This window comes from Rana temporaria, chromosome 2 (genome assembly GCF_905171775.1).
Source record: "Rana temporaria chromosome 2, aRanTem1.1, whole genome shotgun sequence".
NCBI lineage: Eukaryota > Metazoa > Chordata > Amphibia > Anura > Ranidae > Rana > Rana temporaria.
Window position 1 is genome coordinate 376115616 of NC_053490.1, and position 19470 is coordinate 376135085.

At 42.1% G+C, this 19470-nt stretch overlaps 1 protein-coding gene across 3 annotated transcripts in view; it reads left to right on the forward strand.

Annotated features, from left to right (window-relative positions):
* Positions 1–19470, forward strand: part of ACACA (acetyl-CoA carboxylase alpha) — a 510335-nt gene that overhangs the window by 127680 nt on the left and 363185 nt on the right. For all 3 annotated transcript variants that reach the window (XM_040337823.1, XM_040337822.1, XM_040337824.1), the window contains 3 exons: positions 1447–1547; positions 4943–5031; positions 10303–10427. In XM_040337823.1, coding sequence (XP_040193757.1) covers positions 1447–1547; positions 4943–5031; positions 10303–10427 — 315 coding nt within the window. The remainder of the gene's footprint in view (positions 1–1446; positions 1548–4942; positions 5032–10302; positions 10428–19470) is intronic.

Sequence of the window (19470 nt, forward strand, 5' to 3'; positions counted from 1 at the left end):
TGCGCTTTTCAGTTTTCATGCTTTTCAGTCTGTTACAGCGTGACGAATGTGCTATCTCCATTACAAACGCTAGTTTTACCAGAACGAGTGCTCCCGTCTCATAACTTGCTTCTGAGCATGCGTGTTTTTTTCCCGTCGTTAAAGCCTACACACGACCGTTTTTCACAATCCTTTTTAATGGGCATTTTTCACGTCGAGAAAAATGCTCTGGAGCCTACACACAATCGTTTTATTGACCAATTTAAAAAAAAAATCTCGTCATGAAAAACGGTCGTGTGTGTACGCGGCATTAGATGTTTTTTGTAAAATAGATATCTATTATACTGTGTGATCGATTTAATCTTTTCCTATTTACACTTAGAAACTAATAGGTAGATTCAGGTACAAGGGATTAACTTTAGGGCGGCGTAGCCTAGCCTGTTTAGGCTACACCGCCGTAAATTAGCTAGGCTAGTAATGATTCTCAATCTTCTTACCTGCTAATCTACGGCGGCGTAGCCTCAAACGAGCGGGCGTAAGGGCGCCTAATTCAAATTGGTTGCAGGGGGGCGTGCTGTATGGAAATGAGGCTTGATATCACGTTTTTTTACGTTTTCTGCTACTGCGCATGCGCCTACATTTCCCAGTGCGCATTGCGGCTAAGTACGCCGTACGGGCCTATTGATTTTCACGTGGACGTAAACGACGTAACTCCCGATTCGCGGACGACTTACGCAAACGACGTAAAAAATTCGAACCTCGCGGCGGGAACGGCGGCCATACTTTAACATTGTCATTCCACCTCATAGGTGGAATAACTTTAGGCCGCCTAAGGCCTTACGGAAACGACGTAATTCGACTGTGGCGGTCTGGCGTACGTTCGGGAATCGGCGTACAAGCTCATTTACATAATATACGCCGGCCGCAATGGAAGCGCCACCTAGCGGCCATCCGAAAAATTGCAAGCTAAGATAGAACGGCGCAAGCCGTCCTATCTTAGCTTTGTTTAAGCGTATCTCTGTTTGAGCATACGCTTAAACATACGGCAGCGTAGATTCGGAGTTAGGTCTGCTTATCTACTGATAAGCCGGCCTAACTCTTTCTGAATCTACCTATAAATGTAATGTATATAATTTTCATGTTTATCTCCAACTCGTTTAATTCTTTGTATGGAAAAAGCAATAACAAAAATAAAAACTATCTGATAAAAAAAAAAGGGGGAAAACATTGCCTGAAAACATCCGTAGCTCAGTTTGCACAGGAATACAAGGGCGTGGGCATCCCAACGTCCACTGGAGAGGGAAGGGATAAGACAGTGGGGAGGAAAGGACTAAAGTACAAAATTCGGTAACAACCTTTTAATAAATGTGACAAATATGAGACACAATCTTGTAATACATACTGTAAGTGGGAATAAAAATGCATGCTGGTTAAAAATGTCTCTTTATTGTTTTGTTTCTTGTTTAGATCGCAAATATACTGGACAGTCATGCAGCTACATTGAACCGTAAATCTGAACGTGAGGTTTTCTTCATGAACACACAGAGCATTGTGCAACTAGTGCAAAGGTGAGATGTTAACGGAGCAGCCCTGAGGTATAAGCATTCTTGCATGACCAGAGTTTTGGTTCAAGGAGTTTGGATGGCCGCTTATTTTTTTTCAGATTTCAACATCCATTTGTTGGTACGATTGTTAAAAACATGAAAAGGAATGTATTTTTATCTCAACTGTTCCAGACAGCTTTCATTTCCCAGAATCACTGAGGTCTCATTGTTGATTGGATGGGAGAGGGCACATCCCATGAATAACAATGTGTAATAGTGTGTCCTTTCAGGTTATGTATTGGGAGGTTACAGGGTTTTTTTCAGCACCTTTTCTTTTCTTGTGTAAACATTTCTGAAACCTCATGCCGCGTACACACGGTCGTTTTTTGTGATGTAAAAAAACGACATTTTTGAAAACGTCATTTAAAATGACCGTGTGTGGGGAAAACGTTGTTTCATGTCTTCTGAAAAACGACAATTTTTTTTTTCGAACAGGCTTGAATTTTTTGTGTCGCTTTTCAAAACGTCGTTTTTTGTGTCATTTAAAATGATGTGGGCAAAACGACGTTTAAAACGTTGTTTATAAACCCCCGCATACTCAGAAGCAAGTTATGAAGCGAGCTTGAATGGAACAGATTGCCGTCGTACGTGCTGAACGTAACCACGCTTTGCTAGAGCATTTTGAAAAAACGATGGTGTGTATGCTACGTCGTTTTTTAAAATTAAGTTTCAAAAACGTCGTTTTTTTTCATCACATAAAACGTTGTTTTTTTCTATCACAAAAAACGACCGTCTGTACGCGGCATTAGACACATCTATACATACACATACATATATATTTCTTTACTCTAGATCCTATACTCAGTGTGACAGCCAACATGGCCCTAAAACTACATTTTAACCACTTAAGACCCGGACCTTTAGGCAGCTAAAGGATCCGGCCAGTTTTAGCGATTCGGCACGGCGTCATTTTAACTGACGATTGCGCGGTCGTGCGACGTGGCTCCCAAACAAAATTGGCGTCCTTTTTTCCCCACAAATAGAGCTTTCTTTTGGTGGTATTTGATCACCTCTGCGGTTTTTATTTTTTGCGCTATAAACAAAAATAGAGAGACAATTTTGAAAAAAATTCAATATTTTTACTTTTTTCTATAATAAATATCCCCCAAAAATATTTTTTTTCCTCAGTTTAGGCCGATACGTATTGTTCTTCTACCTATTTTTGGTAAAAAAAAAATCGCAATAAGCGTTTATCGATTGGTTTGCGCAAAATTTATAGTGTTTACAAAAAAGGAGATAGTTTTATTGCATTTTTATTGATTATATTTTTTTTCTACTAATGGCGGCGATCAGCGTTTTTTTTTTCGTGACTGCGACATTATCACCCAGTATAAACTAATGGCACAGTATTAATGTACATATACATGCAAGCCTCCTGTATGTATCCCTACCTTGCAAATGCCCCCCCCCTTCAGCAGTAGGAGCCCCCACAAAACTCTGGAATCGGTGGGTGGGTCTCTTTGCCGAAGGGCTGTGTGTGGACTCGTGATGTCACTAGACTCCCCGCCCACCTCTATACTCTTCAGTCACGGTGATCATGCCCCATGATGAGTAACATCCAGTCAAAACTCAGGAAAGGCACCACATGACTAACATGCCCAATGATGCTGAGTTTTGGAGCAGCCAATCCTGAGAAAGCTGGAGAAGAAAGTAGGGGGATGTGAAGCTGGAATCGTAATGCTTTTCTCTCTGCTCTCATGCCGTGCATGAGACAAAGAAATCAGATCTCAGTCACAGCAGTGGGGGATGTGGCAACACAGACTGATCTGTGTGTCGTTTTTTTTTATCTTGCTACAAAAAGATAAGAGGATTGCTCAAAGCTGAATTAACTCTTTGTGGCAAGACTGGGCACAGATTACTTGACATCCTCTACTGTACCAGGTAGAAGTCTTCATTAAAAAAAAAAAAAAAAAAATTCACGTTTACTCCAATGTCGCGTACAGACGATCGGACATTCCGACAACAGAACCGTGGATTTTTTTCCGATGGATGTTGGCTCAAACTTGTCTTGCATACACACGGTCACACAAATGTTGTCAAAAATTCCGAACGCCAAGAACGCGGTCACGTAGAACGGCACTATTAAAGGGAAGTTCAATACCAGTCGTATTAGTAGAAGTTTGGTGAAAGACGATTTGCGCTTTTCATCCATGTGCTTTTTAGTCCATTACAGCGTGACGAACGTGCTACCTCCATTACGAACGCTAGTTTTACCAAACCGAACGCTTCCGTCTCGTACTTGATTCAGAGCATGCGTGGAATTTTGTGTGTCAGAATTGTCTACACACAATCGGAATTTACGAGAACGGATTTTGTTGTCGGAAAATTTGAGAACCAGCTCTCAAATGTTTGTTGTCAGAAATTCTGACATAAAATGTCCGATGCAGCCTGCACACGGTCGAAATTTTGAGCGTGTGTACGCACCATTAGTCTGACATGCATGGAACAAAAATCGTCCGGTTTAGCAGGGACTAGATGAATTTTGATCCATGTATGGATACCTTGGTTGTATGCAGGTCGCTATATCCACTTACTTTTGCAAAACCAGCAGGTTGGGAGCATCAGTGCCGCCAGCTATAACCAGCAACACTAATTGAAATACAGTTCAGCTTTGGGTAGTTAGTAGAGTGAAACGTCCACAAGCTTTTTACATATTTAGGAGACCCCAGGGGGTAACATGTGCTACCCCAAACATGTGATCGCCATTTTCCTAGGTCCTGAAGAAGCCAAACTATGTAAATAGTAAAAGTATGTAAAACGATTTAACGATGTAACAAATAAAAAGGTGAACTAACTCCAAATATCCTTGCCACCCCTCCAGACCTTGCTGTGATGCCCTGTGCTGCTGGTGTGTTGGTCAGCATGGTCACATGGCTGTGTTGACCAATGAGCACTTGCCTTTGTAGGCATCATGGTGGATACCTATACTGGGCTGTGTATTGCTGTCTTGAGGTGATGCCAAGGTATTTGGAGTTAGTTCACCTTTTCATTTGTTACATCGTTAAATCATTTTACATACTTTTACTATTTACATAGTTTGGCTTCTTCAGGACCCAGGCAAATGGCGATCACATGTTTGGGGGTAGCACATGTTACCCCCTGGGGTCTCCTAAATATGTAAAAAGCTTGTGGACGTTTCACTCTACTAACTACCTAAAGCTGAGCTGTATTTGCATTGATGCTAGACAGACCCTTTAATATATTTTTGTCTAGCATTGACAACTGTGTGAAATAGGTGACTTTTAAATATTGAATGAAAACTACATTTTGTAATTGCCTGCATTTTATACGGTATTTCTGAAACCTTTGTATCCTTTGCATTTTTGCCTTAAAAGAATAATTTGTTTCCTTCATGTCAGATACCGAAGCGGCAATCGAGGCCACATGAAAGCTGTAGTTATGGATTTGCTTCGTCAGTATTTAAAGGTGGAAACGCAGTTTCAGCATGGTATGGGTTGCCTATGAAATATACTTTTTATGCCAGTTAGATTTTGAGCATAAGTTTACTTGGGAACTGTAATTAAAAATTGTCAGTCTTCAGAACTGTGCAATGACAGGTCACTAATTGTAGCCAAGAAGTCAGGATTCTTTATCAATTTGTTTCTTCTTTTACATGTATTTATTACAGGTACTTGTATAGTGCAGTCAATTTACGCAGAGCTTTACATACAGTACAGACCAAAAGTTTGGACACACCTTCTCATTCAAAGAGTTTTCTTTATTTTCATGACTATGAAAATTGTTGATTCACACTGAAGGCATCAAAACTATGAAGTAACACATGTGGAATTATACATAACAAAAAAGTGTGAAACAACTGAAAATATATTTCATATTCTAGGTTCCTCAAAGTAGCCACCTTTTGCAGCAGGCACCTCTCTAGAACTGGTAAGAGGACACTGTGTGAATCAGGCCTTCATGGTAGAATATCTGCTAGGAAACCACTGCTAAAGAAAGGCAACAAGCAGAAGAGACTTGTTTGGGCTAAAGAACACAAGGAATGGACATTAGACCAGTGTAAATCTGTGCTTTGGTCTGATGAGTCCAAACTTGAGATCTTTGGTTCCAACCCCCGTGTCTTTGTGCGACACAGAAAAGGTGAACGGATGGACTCTACATGCCTGGTTTCCACCGTGAGGAGATGTGATGGTGTGGGGGTGCTTTGCTGGTGACACTGTTGGGGATTTATTCAAAATTGAAGGCATACTGAACCAGCATGGCTACCACAGCATCTTGCAGCGGCATGCTATTCCATCCGGTTTGCGTTTAGTTGGACCATCATTTATTTTTCAACAGGACAATGACCCCAAACACACCTCCAGGCTGTGTAAGGGCTATTTGACCAAGAAGGAGAGTGATGGGGTGCTGCGCCAGGTGACTACCTCTTGAGAATGCCAAGAGTGTGCCAAGCAGTAATCAAAGCAAAAGGTGGCTACTTTGAAGAACCTAGAATATGAAATATATTTTCAGTTGTTTCACAATTTTTTGTTATGTATAATTCCACATGTGTTAATCCATAGTTTTGATGCTTTCAGTGTGAATCTACAATTTTCATAGTCATGAAAATTAAGAAAACTCTTTGAATGAGAAGGTGTGTCCAAACTTTTGGTCTGTACTGTATACTAGGACCGATTTATATAGGATCCAATTAACCTACCAGCATGTTTTTGGAGTGTTGGAGGGAACTGGAGTACCCAGAGGAAACTCGCACACCCAAAAGAAACCCACGCAGGCACAGGGAGAATAAATATGCAAACTCCAGGCAGGTAGTGTCGTGGTTGGTATTTGATCCAGCGACCCTAGTGCTGCTAGGCAAAAGTGCTAATCACTTAGCCACTGTGCTGCTTCTCCAAATCACAGTTGTTAAAAAGATGGCTAAAGGCTTGACACATTCACACTAATCTTTACCTTTTTAATGTAATAAAAAGTATGTCTGAAAAAAAAAAAAAAAAAAGAAGTGAACTTACAAACTTCTTGTAGTGAGCTGACAACACTGCCTTTGCTGCCCTGAAATCCCAAGCAATGTTGTAAGTCCTATCCGAGTGCTCTCCAGCTGGACTATAGAACACTTCTCCCTCTCCAAATCTCCATAACATAAGGGGTGTGTACTGTAGCCCAGTAAGGGAAAACTGGGCAGGACTGACAATACTGCTTGCAATTGCAGAACAGCAGTTGCAGATGTGTCCGTTCATTATAGGTGAGGAACTTACTGGATTTGTGGCATCATTTCTCCATCGCCCATTAAAAGAGGAGTAGGGCCAAAGCTTATTTTGACCATACTTCTCCTGCGGGTCACAGGGGTACACTTACTGTTGCTCTCCTGTGACCCAGAGTATATTGCCTGTTATCAGCTAATACGGCAGAGCTGCTCCAGGAATAATATTGTCCGGATTCACCCCGATCGGATGCCTAATTTGCATGTTGGCTCCTCCTCTCAGCGTAGTGCTAAATGGTGGGGCCAGTTGCTTCCTTCTGCCCCCTCCCCAGACTGGTGCTCCAATGAGCGCTGGAGGGGCAGAGCAGAGAGGTGACTGACGGTCACTGCTCTCTGCTCCAAGCAAACCAAGAACTAAGCAATCAGTCCTAATGTTATCACTCTGTTCTCAGTCTTATGCCGCGTACACACGATCGGAATTTCCGACAGTAAAACAGTGGATTTTTTTCCGACGGAATGTTGGCTCAAACTTGTCTTGCATACACACGGTCACACAAATGTTGTCTGAAATTCTGAATGTCAAGAACACGGTGACGTACAACACTACTACGAGCCGAGAAAAATTAAGTCGAATTGATTCCGAGCATGCGTAGGATTTTTGCGTATCGGAATTGCATACAGACGATCGGAATTTCCGACAAGAACTACTGTTGTCGGAAAAATTGAGAACCAGCTCTCAAACATTTGTTGTCGGAAATTCTGACAGCAAATGTCCGATGGAGCATACACACGGTTGGAATACCTGACCAAAAGCTCACATTCGAACATTTGTTGTCAGAAATTCCGATCGTGTGTACGTGGCATTAGAGCCCGTGTGGAACAGCTGATGCTGCCACACGGAGCCAAGTACATGTGTTTTTTTTTTTTTCAGTCTACACTTCTCTTTAACCACTTCAATACAGGGCACTTTCACCCCATTCCTGCCGAGGCCAATTTTCAGCTTTCAGCGCTGGAACATTTTGAATGACAATTGTGCAGTCATGCAACACTGTACCCAAAGTTTTTATTTTTTGCGCTATAAACAAAAAAAAAGACTGACAATTTAAAAAAAAAAGTATTTTATCCTCAGTTTAGGCCGATATGTATTCTTCTACATATTCTTGGGTAAAAAAAAACAAAAAACGCAATAAGCGCATATTGATTGATTTGCGCAAAAGTTATAGCGCCTACAAAATAGGTTATTGATTTATGTTTTTTTTTTTTTTTTTTTTACTAGTAATGGCGGTGATCTGCATTTTTATTGTGACTGCGACATTGCAACGGACAGATCAGACACTTTTTTTTTTTTAGACCATTGACATTTATACAGCGATCAGTGCTATAAATAGCCACTGATTACTGTATACATGTCACTGGCAGGGAAGGGGTTAACGCTGGAGGGCGATCAATGGGGTTAAATGCGTTCCCTGACTGTGTGTTCCAACTGGGGGTGATGGGACTGACTGGGGACACATGATCTGTCTCCTCTCCCCTGACAGGATGTGGATCTGTGTTTACACACACGTGGGTTCCTGCTCTGTCACGAGCGATCACGGGTGTCCGGCAGATGGTTCTAAAGGAGTTTACTGGTATCCCCAGATGGAGCTGATGCCTGTAATCTGGAACCCAGGGGGCCCTATTGTTATAGTGTTGTCATCTGTGGACTCTGCTTCAGCTTTTTTGGGCAGGGCCAAGTTCAGCCCCATGCTCACATGGACCTTCATGTCCACTGTGGACGTCTTAACTGTGCACAGTTACCAGAGCATCCTGCTAAGAGAGGCTCTAAGGAACCATCTCATACAGTGTTTGTCTTTGACTCTCCTAAGCCCATAAATAATTACAGGGGCCCAGATTCAGGTACGACTTGCGCTTTATTTGCGGAGGCACAGGGCAACGATTTTGCCCTGCGCCCACGCAAATATTTTGCGCTGCCCTCGATTCACGGAGCAGTAGCTCCGTAAATTGCGAGGGCGCGCCGGCAAAATTGCCCGGCGTAAGCGCGCGCAATGTAAATGATCCCGCCGGGGGCGGGAATAATTTAAATTAGGCGCGTTCCCGTGCCGATCGTAAAGCGCATGCTCCGTCGGGAAACTTTCCCGACGTGCATTGCGGCAAATGACGTCGCAAGGACGTCATTTGCTTCAAAGTGAACGTGAATGGCGTCCAGCGCCATTCACGATTCACTTACGCAAACAACGTAGATTTTAAATATCGTGACGCGGGAACGTGGGTATCCTATAGCATTGGCTGCGCCTGCTATTAGGATGTGTAACCTTACGCGAAACCCGACGTACGCAAACTACATAATTTGCGTACGCAGGGCTCGCGCAACGTTGTGAATCGGTGTTAGTATGCAATTTGCATACTATACACAGATCACAATGGGAGCGCCCCCTAGCGGTCATTGCTAGAATGCAGCCTAAAATCTGAGCCTTATGCCACGCAGATTTTAGGCTGCAGTCGGCGTAACGAGTTCTCTGAATCAGGAGAACTCGTTACAGCGGCGCAAGTCAGCAATTGCGCTGCGTAACTATGGTTACGCAGGCGCAATTGCTACCTGAATCTGGGCCAGGGACTTGCAGCCCCTTTTATCATTTCTGATTCAGATTCAAAGTCTCAACAGTCTGATTTTTGGTTGCAATTAAAGTACGATTTTTTTTTTACTTCAAAATATATTCATTCGAGTCCATTGAGGGACACGTGTCCCACCCCTCTGAATATTGGCCCTGTGCATTGCTTTCTCAGAGGAGATGTTATACTGTGACTGGCTTAAAACGTTTCTGTCTGCCAGTTACCAGTCCTTCTAAAGGACTCAACTGTCCTTTTGACTTGAAGAAATAGATTTTGGTTTGCAGTGTTTTTAAAGAATCAAAACGTATGGATAAGTGCATGTTTTGCAGAGATGTACTGCATATGTTTTTTTTTCAATTTTACTCTTGAATTTAAAATAAGTTCTTCTATTTTCTGTATTTTAATACATTCATACATACAGTATATATATATATTTATGCAGAGCAAGATTACAAGGCTTTTTTTTTTTTTTTTTAGCTTAAAAAAAAAAAAATTACAAAAAATAAATAACATATTTGATCCCCAATGTTGCACTATTTTTTATCTCTGTTGTTTACGTAAATCTAGACAACTTTAGTGGTCGTTTGTTGCCATCTTGTGGTGAAATTTGATACTAGCCAGAATTACTGAATGTCTGCATAGGATCAGTCTTTATTTAGGCGAATGCTTGGCTGTTTGTGTTTTTTACATTTTGCTATGTTAATGGTATTTTATATATATTTTTTTAACTCTTTTTAGAGATAGTAGTTTGATATTCAAACACTTTTTTTTTTTTTTAGAAATTATAATATAGAAAGTTTTTTGTTTTTTTTTGCAAACAGAAGCTAAACCTTGTATGTTGAAATCACCTGTATAAACTCTAGGAAAGTTTATGTTTACAACTATTCAGTTCATTCTTATTGCATGAGTAGTAAAAGTATAAACCCATGTTTGAGTAACATTTCTTCATTCTAGGTCATTATGACAAGTGCGTCTTTAGTCTCCGGGAAGAAAATAAAAGTGAACTCACGATGGTGTTGAATTACATTTTCTCCCATGCTCAAGTCACCAAGAAGAACCTCTTAATCACTATGCTAATCGTAAGTTATTTTTTAGATTTATTAACATTATTGGACAGCTTGTACTCTGTAGTGTCTATACATCTATATCTAAGAATAATGCTTGATATATTATTGTTGCTTAAATAGTATAAAGATAAACAGAAGATATTTCCCTCTGTAAAATGATTCTTAACTACTGATGAGCCTTTTATCGTCAGGATTGATTTTTTAATATGGTAGACTTTATAGTTATTCAGTATTTTATTATTATTTCAAAGGATAGCCCAAGCCAGAAAGGCACAACAAAACTATCAGGGGGCCATATTCTGAGTATAGTTACGACGGAGTATCTCAGGATACTCTGTCATATCTCTCTTTTTTGGCCCGCGTATCTATGCGAGTGATTCTTAGAATAATTTTCGCATAAATACGCTGAAGATCCGACATGTGTAAGTCACTTACACTGTCGGATCTTAAATGTAATTACCCAGCCGGCCGCTAGGTGGCGTTTACGTTCAGGTCACATTTGTTTATGCAAATGAGCCTGATACGCCGATTCCTGAACGAATTTGCGTTGCGTAACCGTCGCTTACGTCATTTGCGTAAGCGTAAGGTTACCCCTGCTATATGAGGGGTAACCTTACGCCAGTCCCACGTAGGCCATGTTAAGTATGGCGTCGGGTCCGCGTCGTCTTTTCCCGTCGGGTACGTCGTTTCCCTAAGTCGTTCTTGAATACGACTTTACGTCAATGACGCACACGTCGGCGTCATTGACGTTTTCTGCCGAGAACTGGAGCATGCGCACTGGGCTTTTTTAAGCCAGGCGCATGCGCAGTTCGTTCGAAACGGGGGCGTGCTTAATTTAAATACAAGCCGCCCCCTTGGACTTACGCGGGGATACGCCGGGCCAATTACACTACGCCGCCCCAAACTACGGAGCAAGTGTTTTGGGAATACAGCACTTGCTCCTGTAGGTTGGGGCGACGTAGTGTAAATGGCTTAAGCGCCGCCTGCACAAATGTACGAGAATATGGCCCAGGGACTCCAAACACTTTTTACTCTACCCAACACTAAAAAAAAAAAAAAAAAAATCTGGAATCGGCTTTAACTAAACGTTTTCACGTCATTCTGGAGAAGGCACATTTTGTAATGCTTACATTTTCTGTAAGGTTATAAACAATTTAAACATACTACTTTTGTCTATTTATAAGCACTGTAGACTTACCAGGCAGTTATCCTTTCTCGTTTGCAGACTGTGTCTCCATATTTTTTATGCTGAAACCCTATGTATATAGATGTAAGAAGCTGGATGCACATGGATAGTGTGTGTTAGTGCGAGTACAAATAGACCATTTTCTATGATATTATTAGTAGAATGTGTTTCTTTTGGTGGGAGCAGGGGGTATATTAACTGCTGCTACAGATTTCCTCCATACAGCAATGTTTTCGCTGCCTGTCTCTAAATTCCTTCTCTTGCGCACATTGGCCAGCTCAGGATAAAGTTCTTGTATGTAGTTGCAAAAATGTCCTCTTTGGAGTAGCAAAGCTGCTTTAAAGGGTTTGTAAAGGATTTTTTTATTTTTATCTTAATAGCTTCCTTTACCTTAATGCAGTGCTGTTTTCATGTCCTCATTGTTTGTTTTTGCTCTCAAGTTGCTGTAATTCTTCTCTGATCTCCACACTTCCTGGTTGTCTGTTTCCTGATAACCACAGTACTGTGAGCTTTCTCTCTGTGGTCACTAATCAAGGAGGTGTGATTACTGTGTGTCTAAAACCCTTCAGCACCAATCAGTTTAGTTTTCCAAACCATCACTGCCCTGTTTTGGCTCTGTGGCTCTGTACAGCAGAGGCAGGAAACAGCATGCACAAATTTAACTAGAAACTACAGATACATTATATGATTGATTTTTTTTATCTATTTTTAATCGTTTTTAAAAGGAATCAATTAACTATTATGTCTCTATACCCTGTAAACAGTCATTTCAGCAGAATTATTTTATTTACAACTCCTTTAATTATGACCTGTGTACAAAACACAGTCAGGTGGATTTATGCATTAGCTGTGGCCTCATGACTACTAGTGGGCTGTAACAGGATTTTTAAATTACAGACAACCTAAATATATATGTTGCAGGACTAAATATACTACATGGTCTGTGTTTGTCCAAGCTTTAAAACTCATTTTCAGGTTTGGGTGTAGGCTAGTGATTGGATGACACACTGCCTTTTGAAATCTCCGTTCTCTATTAGATGATGCTTAGCAGGTGTTTTGACTTTGTAGCCCGCTGCAGAAATGATGAAACTAAGGGCCTGTACATACGACCGAACATGTCCGCTGAAACTGGTCCGCGGACCAGTTTTAGCGGACATGTTCGGTCGTGTGTACGGCCTATCGGACAGGTTTCCAGCGGACATTTGTCCAGCCGACCGTTTTCCAGCGGACAAAAATTTCTTAGCATGCTAAGAAACATGTCTGCTGGAAGCCTGTCCGTCGGACATGTTCGGTCGTCTGTACAGACTCACCGTACATGTCTGCTCGGCCGAAAGCCCTCGCATGCGTCGAAGTGATTCGACGCATGCATGGAAGCATTGACCTTCCAGGGCTGCGCACGTCGCCGCGTCATCGGCGCAGCGACGGCGTGGCCACGTCACAGCGTATCGTGTCCGCGCAGATTTCTGTCTGATGGTGTGTACAACCATCAGACAGAAATCTCCGAGCGGACATGTCCACTGAAAACGGTCCGGTGGACCGTTTTCAGCGGACAGTCCGTCCGTGTGTACGAGGCCTAACAGTCACACCCTCCCCCTTTTTTGGTAATAGTCATTGGTTGAGAACTCAGAGTACCCATAGACTGATCATAACACTAGTTAACCATTCCATGTCCATGGTTGACCTCCTAACTAAGTTGGCAACCAGTTGTCAGGGGAGAAATCAGTCAGGCAGGTTAGGAAGCCTGCCTTGATTACTATTTTCTCCCTATTACTGGCTGATGAACTGGGACCAGCTCCCCTTCCTCACTCCAATCTCTCTGATTTCCTTAGAGATATTTTAAAGTTTGGCCAAGCTGCTAATACTTATATGTAGACTTCTGTACAGTGGTCTTGCAAGTGCATGCCTTTAGAGTGGTTTGCATGGTATCTGGATTGACATCATGCAGCTTAGTGTGACCTTTGAACTCATAGTAGCTGCTTGATGGGACTGGAAAACATTTCCTTCTGAATCCCTAAATGATCCAATCAACCGAGCAGCTGATCTGGCATTCACCTAAAACCGAATTACCAGTTTTGTGTGAACTTTGTAAACCAGACCAGTCGGAAACCTATTTAAAATTCATTTGTGTCAAAAATGATAAGAATAATTTTTTCCACGTAATTTGGGTATGTCCTGTCTTAGCTCGGTATTGGAAACTGGTGTCGGATCTTTTGTATTCTGTCCTGTCAGTACCGGTGCCATGCACCCCTAGAGCTTGTCTATTAGGTATTCTGGATGAGGAGCAGTGGCAGAGGTATCAACAAACTTTTTTGAAGGAGACATTGGGCCAGATTCTCAGAGCAAGTACGCCGGCGTATCTACTGATGCAACGGCGTACTTTCAAATTTGCCGCGTCGTATCTTTAGTTTGAATCCTCAAACCAAGATACGACGGCTTCTGGCTTCGATCCGACAGGCGTATGGCTTCATACGCCTTCGGATCGTAGGTGCAATACTTTGGCGCCCGCTGGGTGGAGTTCGCGTCGTTTTCCGCGTCGGGTATGCTAATTCGCTTTTTCCGTCGATCCACTAAGGTACGAGCGGCCGTCGCATTCTCTTACGTCGTTGCTAGTCGGCTTTTCCCGGCGTATAGTTAAAGCTGCTATTTCGTGGCGTATAGATAGACTTGCTATGTTAAAGTATGGCCGTCGTTCACGCGTCGAATTTTGATTTTTTTTTTTTTGCGTAAGTCGTCCGTGAATAGGAAAGGACGTAACTCACGTCCGAGTTCAAAAAATGACGTCGGTGCGACGTCATTTTGCGGAAAGCACGGCGGGAAATTACGAAACTGAGCATGCGTATTTCAATCGGCGTGGGGACGCGCTTCATTTAAATGAATCACGCCCCCTACCCGCCCAATTTGAAATACGCGCCGAGAAATACACTACGCCGCCGTAACTTACGGCGTGAAATCTTCCTGGATTCAAAATTCCGCCAGGTAAGATACGGCGTAGCGTATCTCTGATACGCTGCGCCAGGGCAATTCTTTGTGAATCTGGCCCATTGTTCCATACGTGGATCCAAAAAATAAACCAGGTATTACCTTTTGAAAAATGAATGTAGGAAAAAAGAGGTTGCCTACTATTTCTGATACTTGAACTGCAAATATCTCTCACTTTCATGGTCTTGATGCCGTTTTTGGGTACCCAGAGGTATGATATTGATTTGTGCTGGGTCCCCTTTTGTATTTGAATCCAAGCGCTGTTGTATTTGTATGCTCTAATGCTTTGCTGTGTGCTGGTTTATTTGCACTACACATACCATGTTGCTCATGTTGAGCACATGTAACGCATATGTATGATCTTTTATATACGGTACGTGTTAATAAAAAGTGGTAAAAAAAAATGATAGGAAAATCTAGAGATATAGGCAGCTAGATTTATATGCAAATCTATACCTTATAAAATCTGAGCTTTGCTCCTCCCCTTCACTCCATGTGAGCCTCCTATTGGGTCGTGTAATGTGAAGGGCAGCATCAATAGCTGCTGAAAAGAGCCATACTATACTTTTATGTACAGATTTAGCATCAACTGCTTATATCTCTAGCTTTAGAGATCTTTCCGTCATTTGCACAAAATGGACCCCCTCTCTGCTGGTTCAGAATTTAGTTAATGGACCTCTTTTCTCCCTATTCCTGTTTGCTTAAATGTTTTAGTGAACGACCAACCACCCGCTTTTCCCACATTGTTCTTTGTTTTACGTTTTTAAATGAGCATGTCAATGTTTTAATAATTTAGATTCATTGGGGTAGATTCAGAGAGAATCTACGCCGGCGTATCTATAGATACGCCACGTAAATTCAAATCTGCGCCGGCGTATCTTCTTTCTGTATTCAGAAAGCAAGATACGCCGACATTAGCCTAAGATACGACTGGCATAAGTCTCTTACGCCGTCGTATCTTAGGATGCATTCTCACGCTGGCCGCTAGGAGGTGGCGCTCCCGTCGTTTTCGGCGTATTTTATGCAAATTACCTATTTACGCCGATTCACAAACGTACGTGCGCCCGGCGGTTGCTCCTGCTATTAGGTGGCGCAGCCAATGTTAAGTATGGACGTCGTTCCCGCTTCGAAATTTGAATTGTTTGCGTCGTTTGCGTAAGTCGTTCGCGAATAGGGCTGGACGTAATTTACGTTCACGTCGAAACCAATACATCGTTGCGGCGTACTTGAGAGCAATGCACACTGGGATATGTACACGGACGGCGCATGCGCCGTTCGTAAAACACGTCAATCACGTCAGGTCATAACACATTCGCATAAAACACGCCCCCCCTTCCACATTTGAATTACGCGGGCTTACGCCGGCCCCATTTGCGCTATGCCGCCGCAACTTACGGAGCAAGTGCTTTGTGAATACTGCACTTGCTCCTGTAAGTTGCGTCGGCTTAGCGTAAATACAATACGCTGCGCCGCCGTAACTAGGCTCGCAGGTAACTGAATCTGCCCCATTGTATTATTTTTATTAATAAATTACTTCACCCTTTGTTATTGTTTGCACTAAAGATGACCTCCGATACTGCATTTTTAGAATATGCTCAGTTTGAAAGACCAAAGTTTGTAACTGGTTTACTTTAAATAGTGGATTCAAATCAAAAGATCTGAGCCCCCTTGACAGTTTGAATTGACATCATTTGTTCCCATTTGTAAGGTTAGGTAAGGTTTGTTCACATTTGATATGTTAAGGTTAGGGATGAGTTGAAATATTTCATCCTATTTGTTTTAAGTTTCTAGTGGACCAAAACAGGCTTTGCCGGACTTTGAACACTTAATTATCACCTTGGTCTTCAGAAGCTACTCATTTCTGTTAATGATCAATAGCAATAACAGTGTGACATTATCAGCCTGGATGAGTTTGATGCCTGATCTTACAGCCTTTGGTGAAAACGTGCAGTAAAAGTAGACCCATACAAAATGTTTTCATAAAGCTATGTTACCAGTCTTCCTAAGATGGATAGGATACGTAATGAGCATTAGAAAAGCTGAAATGCTTATGTTTCCTGGAGAAAATGCTACCGTATGCTTCCTTCAGTGCTGGCTAAATGTGTGAAAACCTTTGCATTTGGTGACATGATCTGTTCTAACAGAGAAGGTCATTCAGATCACATTAAGATTCAAATCGTATGGCCAAGTACCTAAGCTTTTTTTTAAACAAGTGGCGCCGCTGTTCTTCTGCAGTCTCTTTGCAGTCACTCCCTGTCTACCTGCATGTTTCTCCAGTAATTTCTTGCATGACATTTCCCTGGGTGAGTTTCCTGTTAATGACAACAGAAGACAATGCCTGTGTAACATGCGTGGAAAGGGTAACAAAGGGGTATGTAAAAGGGTTGACAACACAGAAGCACATGCACAGAAATTCATGCCAGGGTAACCAGGTATTCTTTTAACCACTTAAAGCGGGAGTTCACCCAAAAATCAACTTTCTGCAGTTAGATCCAGCATACTGCTGACATCTGCAGTATGCTGGTCTTTTTTTTTTGGTACTTATCGTTTTAGCAGTATTTCTTCTATGGCTCCGAGCGGGGATTACTTCCTGGTATAGGCGTTCCCGAAGACAAGAAAGTTGATTGACAGCCTTCGATAGCGCGTCACGGCTTCGGAAAATACACACGAGTGACACTCGGCAATTTACGGCGCCTGCGCAGTCGGCTCTACACGGCAGGCGCAGGTGCCGTAAACAGCCAAGTGTCACCTCGGCTATTTTCGGAAGCCGTGACGCGCTATCGAAGTACGTCAATCAACTTGCTTGCCTTCTGGAACGCCCATTCCCCGCAGGATTCCCCGTTCGGAGCCATAGAAGAAATACTGCTAAAACGATAAGTACCAAAAAAAAAAAAAAGGCCAGCATACTGCAGATGTCAGCAGTATGCTGGATCTAACTGCAGAAAGTTGATTTTTGGGTGAACTCCCGCTTTAAGCCCCGGACCAAAATGCAGGTAAAGGACCAGGCCCCTTTTTGCGATTCGGGACTGCATCGCTTTAACTGACAATTGCGTGGTCGTGCGACGTGGCTCCCAAACAAAATTGGCGTCCCTTTTTCCCCACAAATAGAGCTTTCTTTTGGTGGTATTTGATCACCTCTGCGGTTTTTATTTTTTGCGCTATAAACCAAAATAGAGGGACAATTTTGAAAAAAATTCAATATTTTTTACTTTTTGCTATAATAAATATGCCCCAAAAATATATATTAAACATTTTTTTTCCTCAGTTTAGGCGGATACGTATTCTTCTACATATTTTTGGTTAAAAAAAAATCGCAATAAGCGTTTATCGGTTGGTTTGCACAACATTTATAGCGTTTACAAAATAGGGGATAGTTTTATTACATTTGTATTAATTCTTTTTTTTTTTACTACTACTGCGGCGATCAGCGATTTTTTTCATGACTGCGACATTATTGCGGACACTTCGCACAATTTTGACACATTTTTGGGACCATTGTCATTTTCACAGCAAAAAATGCATTTAAATTGCATTGTTTATTGTGGAAATGACAGTTGCCGTTTGGGAGTTAACCACAGGGGGCGCTGTAGGAGTTATGTTTCACCTAGTGTGTGTTTACAACTGTAGGGGGGTGTGGCTGTAGGAGTGACGTCATCGATGGTGTCATCCCCTTTATAGGGAGACACAATCGATGCAGCCTCCACAGTAAAGCACGGGGAAGCCGTGTTTACACGCGGCTCTCCCCGTTCTTCAGTTCCGAGGACCCCAGCGGCGATCGGGTCCGCGGGTCTCGCGGTCCCGGAGCTTCGGACTTGGTCGCAGGCGCGAGCTCGCGACCCACGGCTGGGTAGATGTAAAGGACGTGCCGGTACGTCCATCTGTCCAGCCGTGCCATTCTGCCGACGTATATCGTTGTGCGGCAGTCGTCAAGTGGTTAATGAAAGCAGCAGAATTTTGACAATTGCTTCTAAAATGATATTAATATGTTAAAGCCTATGAGATTTTAGTGATTGGGAATACCTATACTTTAACATTGCCTATGCTGATATTTCAGTATAGCCCCTCTAACAAATTGCTTTGTGCCTAATTTTAGCCTCTACTCTTCATGCCGGTCATGCATGGATTACTGTTTTTCCATAACAACTAAAGCGTTAAAGTGGAACTGTAGGCTAGTGACGATGACTGAGCAGCATGACACAGCTCTGATTTTGGCATGCTGTACAGATTCTTCCCAGACGGATTTTGTATTTTTTTTCTTTCACACACCTGTTTAAAGATTGTTGGTCTTTGACTAGTAAATGGCTGATAAATTTTAGCAATATAATAATCTTCTCTTAAAAAATGCTAGCTTTTAGTTGTCACCTACCAATGAATGGAAAGGTTTTCATATGAGAAGCTTAAGCAAATTTGTTGGCTGGAAAATTGTACTGTTTATGGCTAACATTAAAAAGGTAGGCTCCCATTTGTATTATTGGCAGCAACTTCTCGCTTCAAAGCCATGACATACAGAGCCACCTCCAGGTTCTGAAGTATGTGAGTACAATTTTATTATTCTGGATAAAGATGACTATTAAGTGACCTGTTTGATAATGAAAAACCCCCAGCGCACCACTAAAAGTGTATTAAAGGCAACAAAACCTAGTACCAATCATGTATACTTTCATTTACAATGCTGCACACAACACACTATACTCCACAAATTTCAAAGCAAATCCAGAAAAAAAAAGGGATCTAGTAACACAATCCTAAAGCTGTTGGAACTGTTCTAGTTTCTTCCTTGCAGGCAGATTTAGAGTCTCTTCCAGTGCTTTTGCTCCAGTTTGTGTAGGTTGAGGCTGCAGTAGATTTGGGGGGGGGGAGGGATGTTTGAACCATAATGCCATGTACACA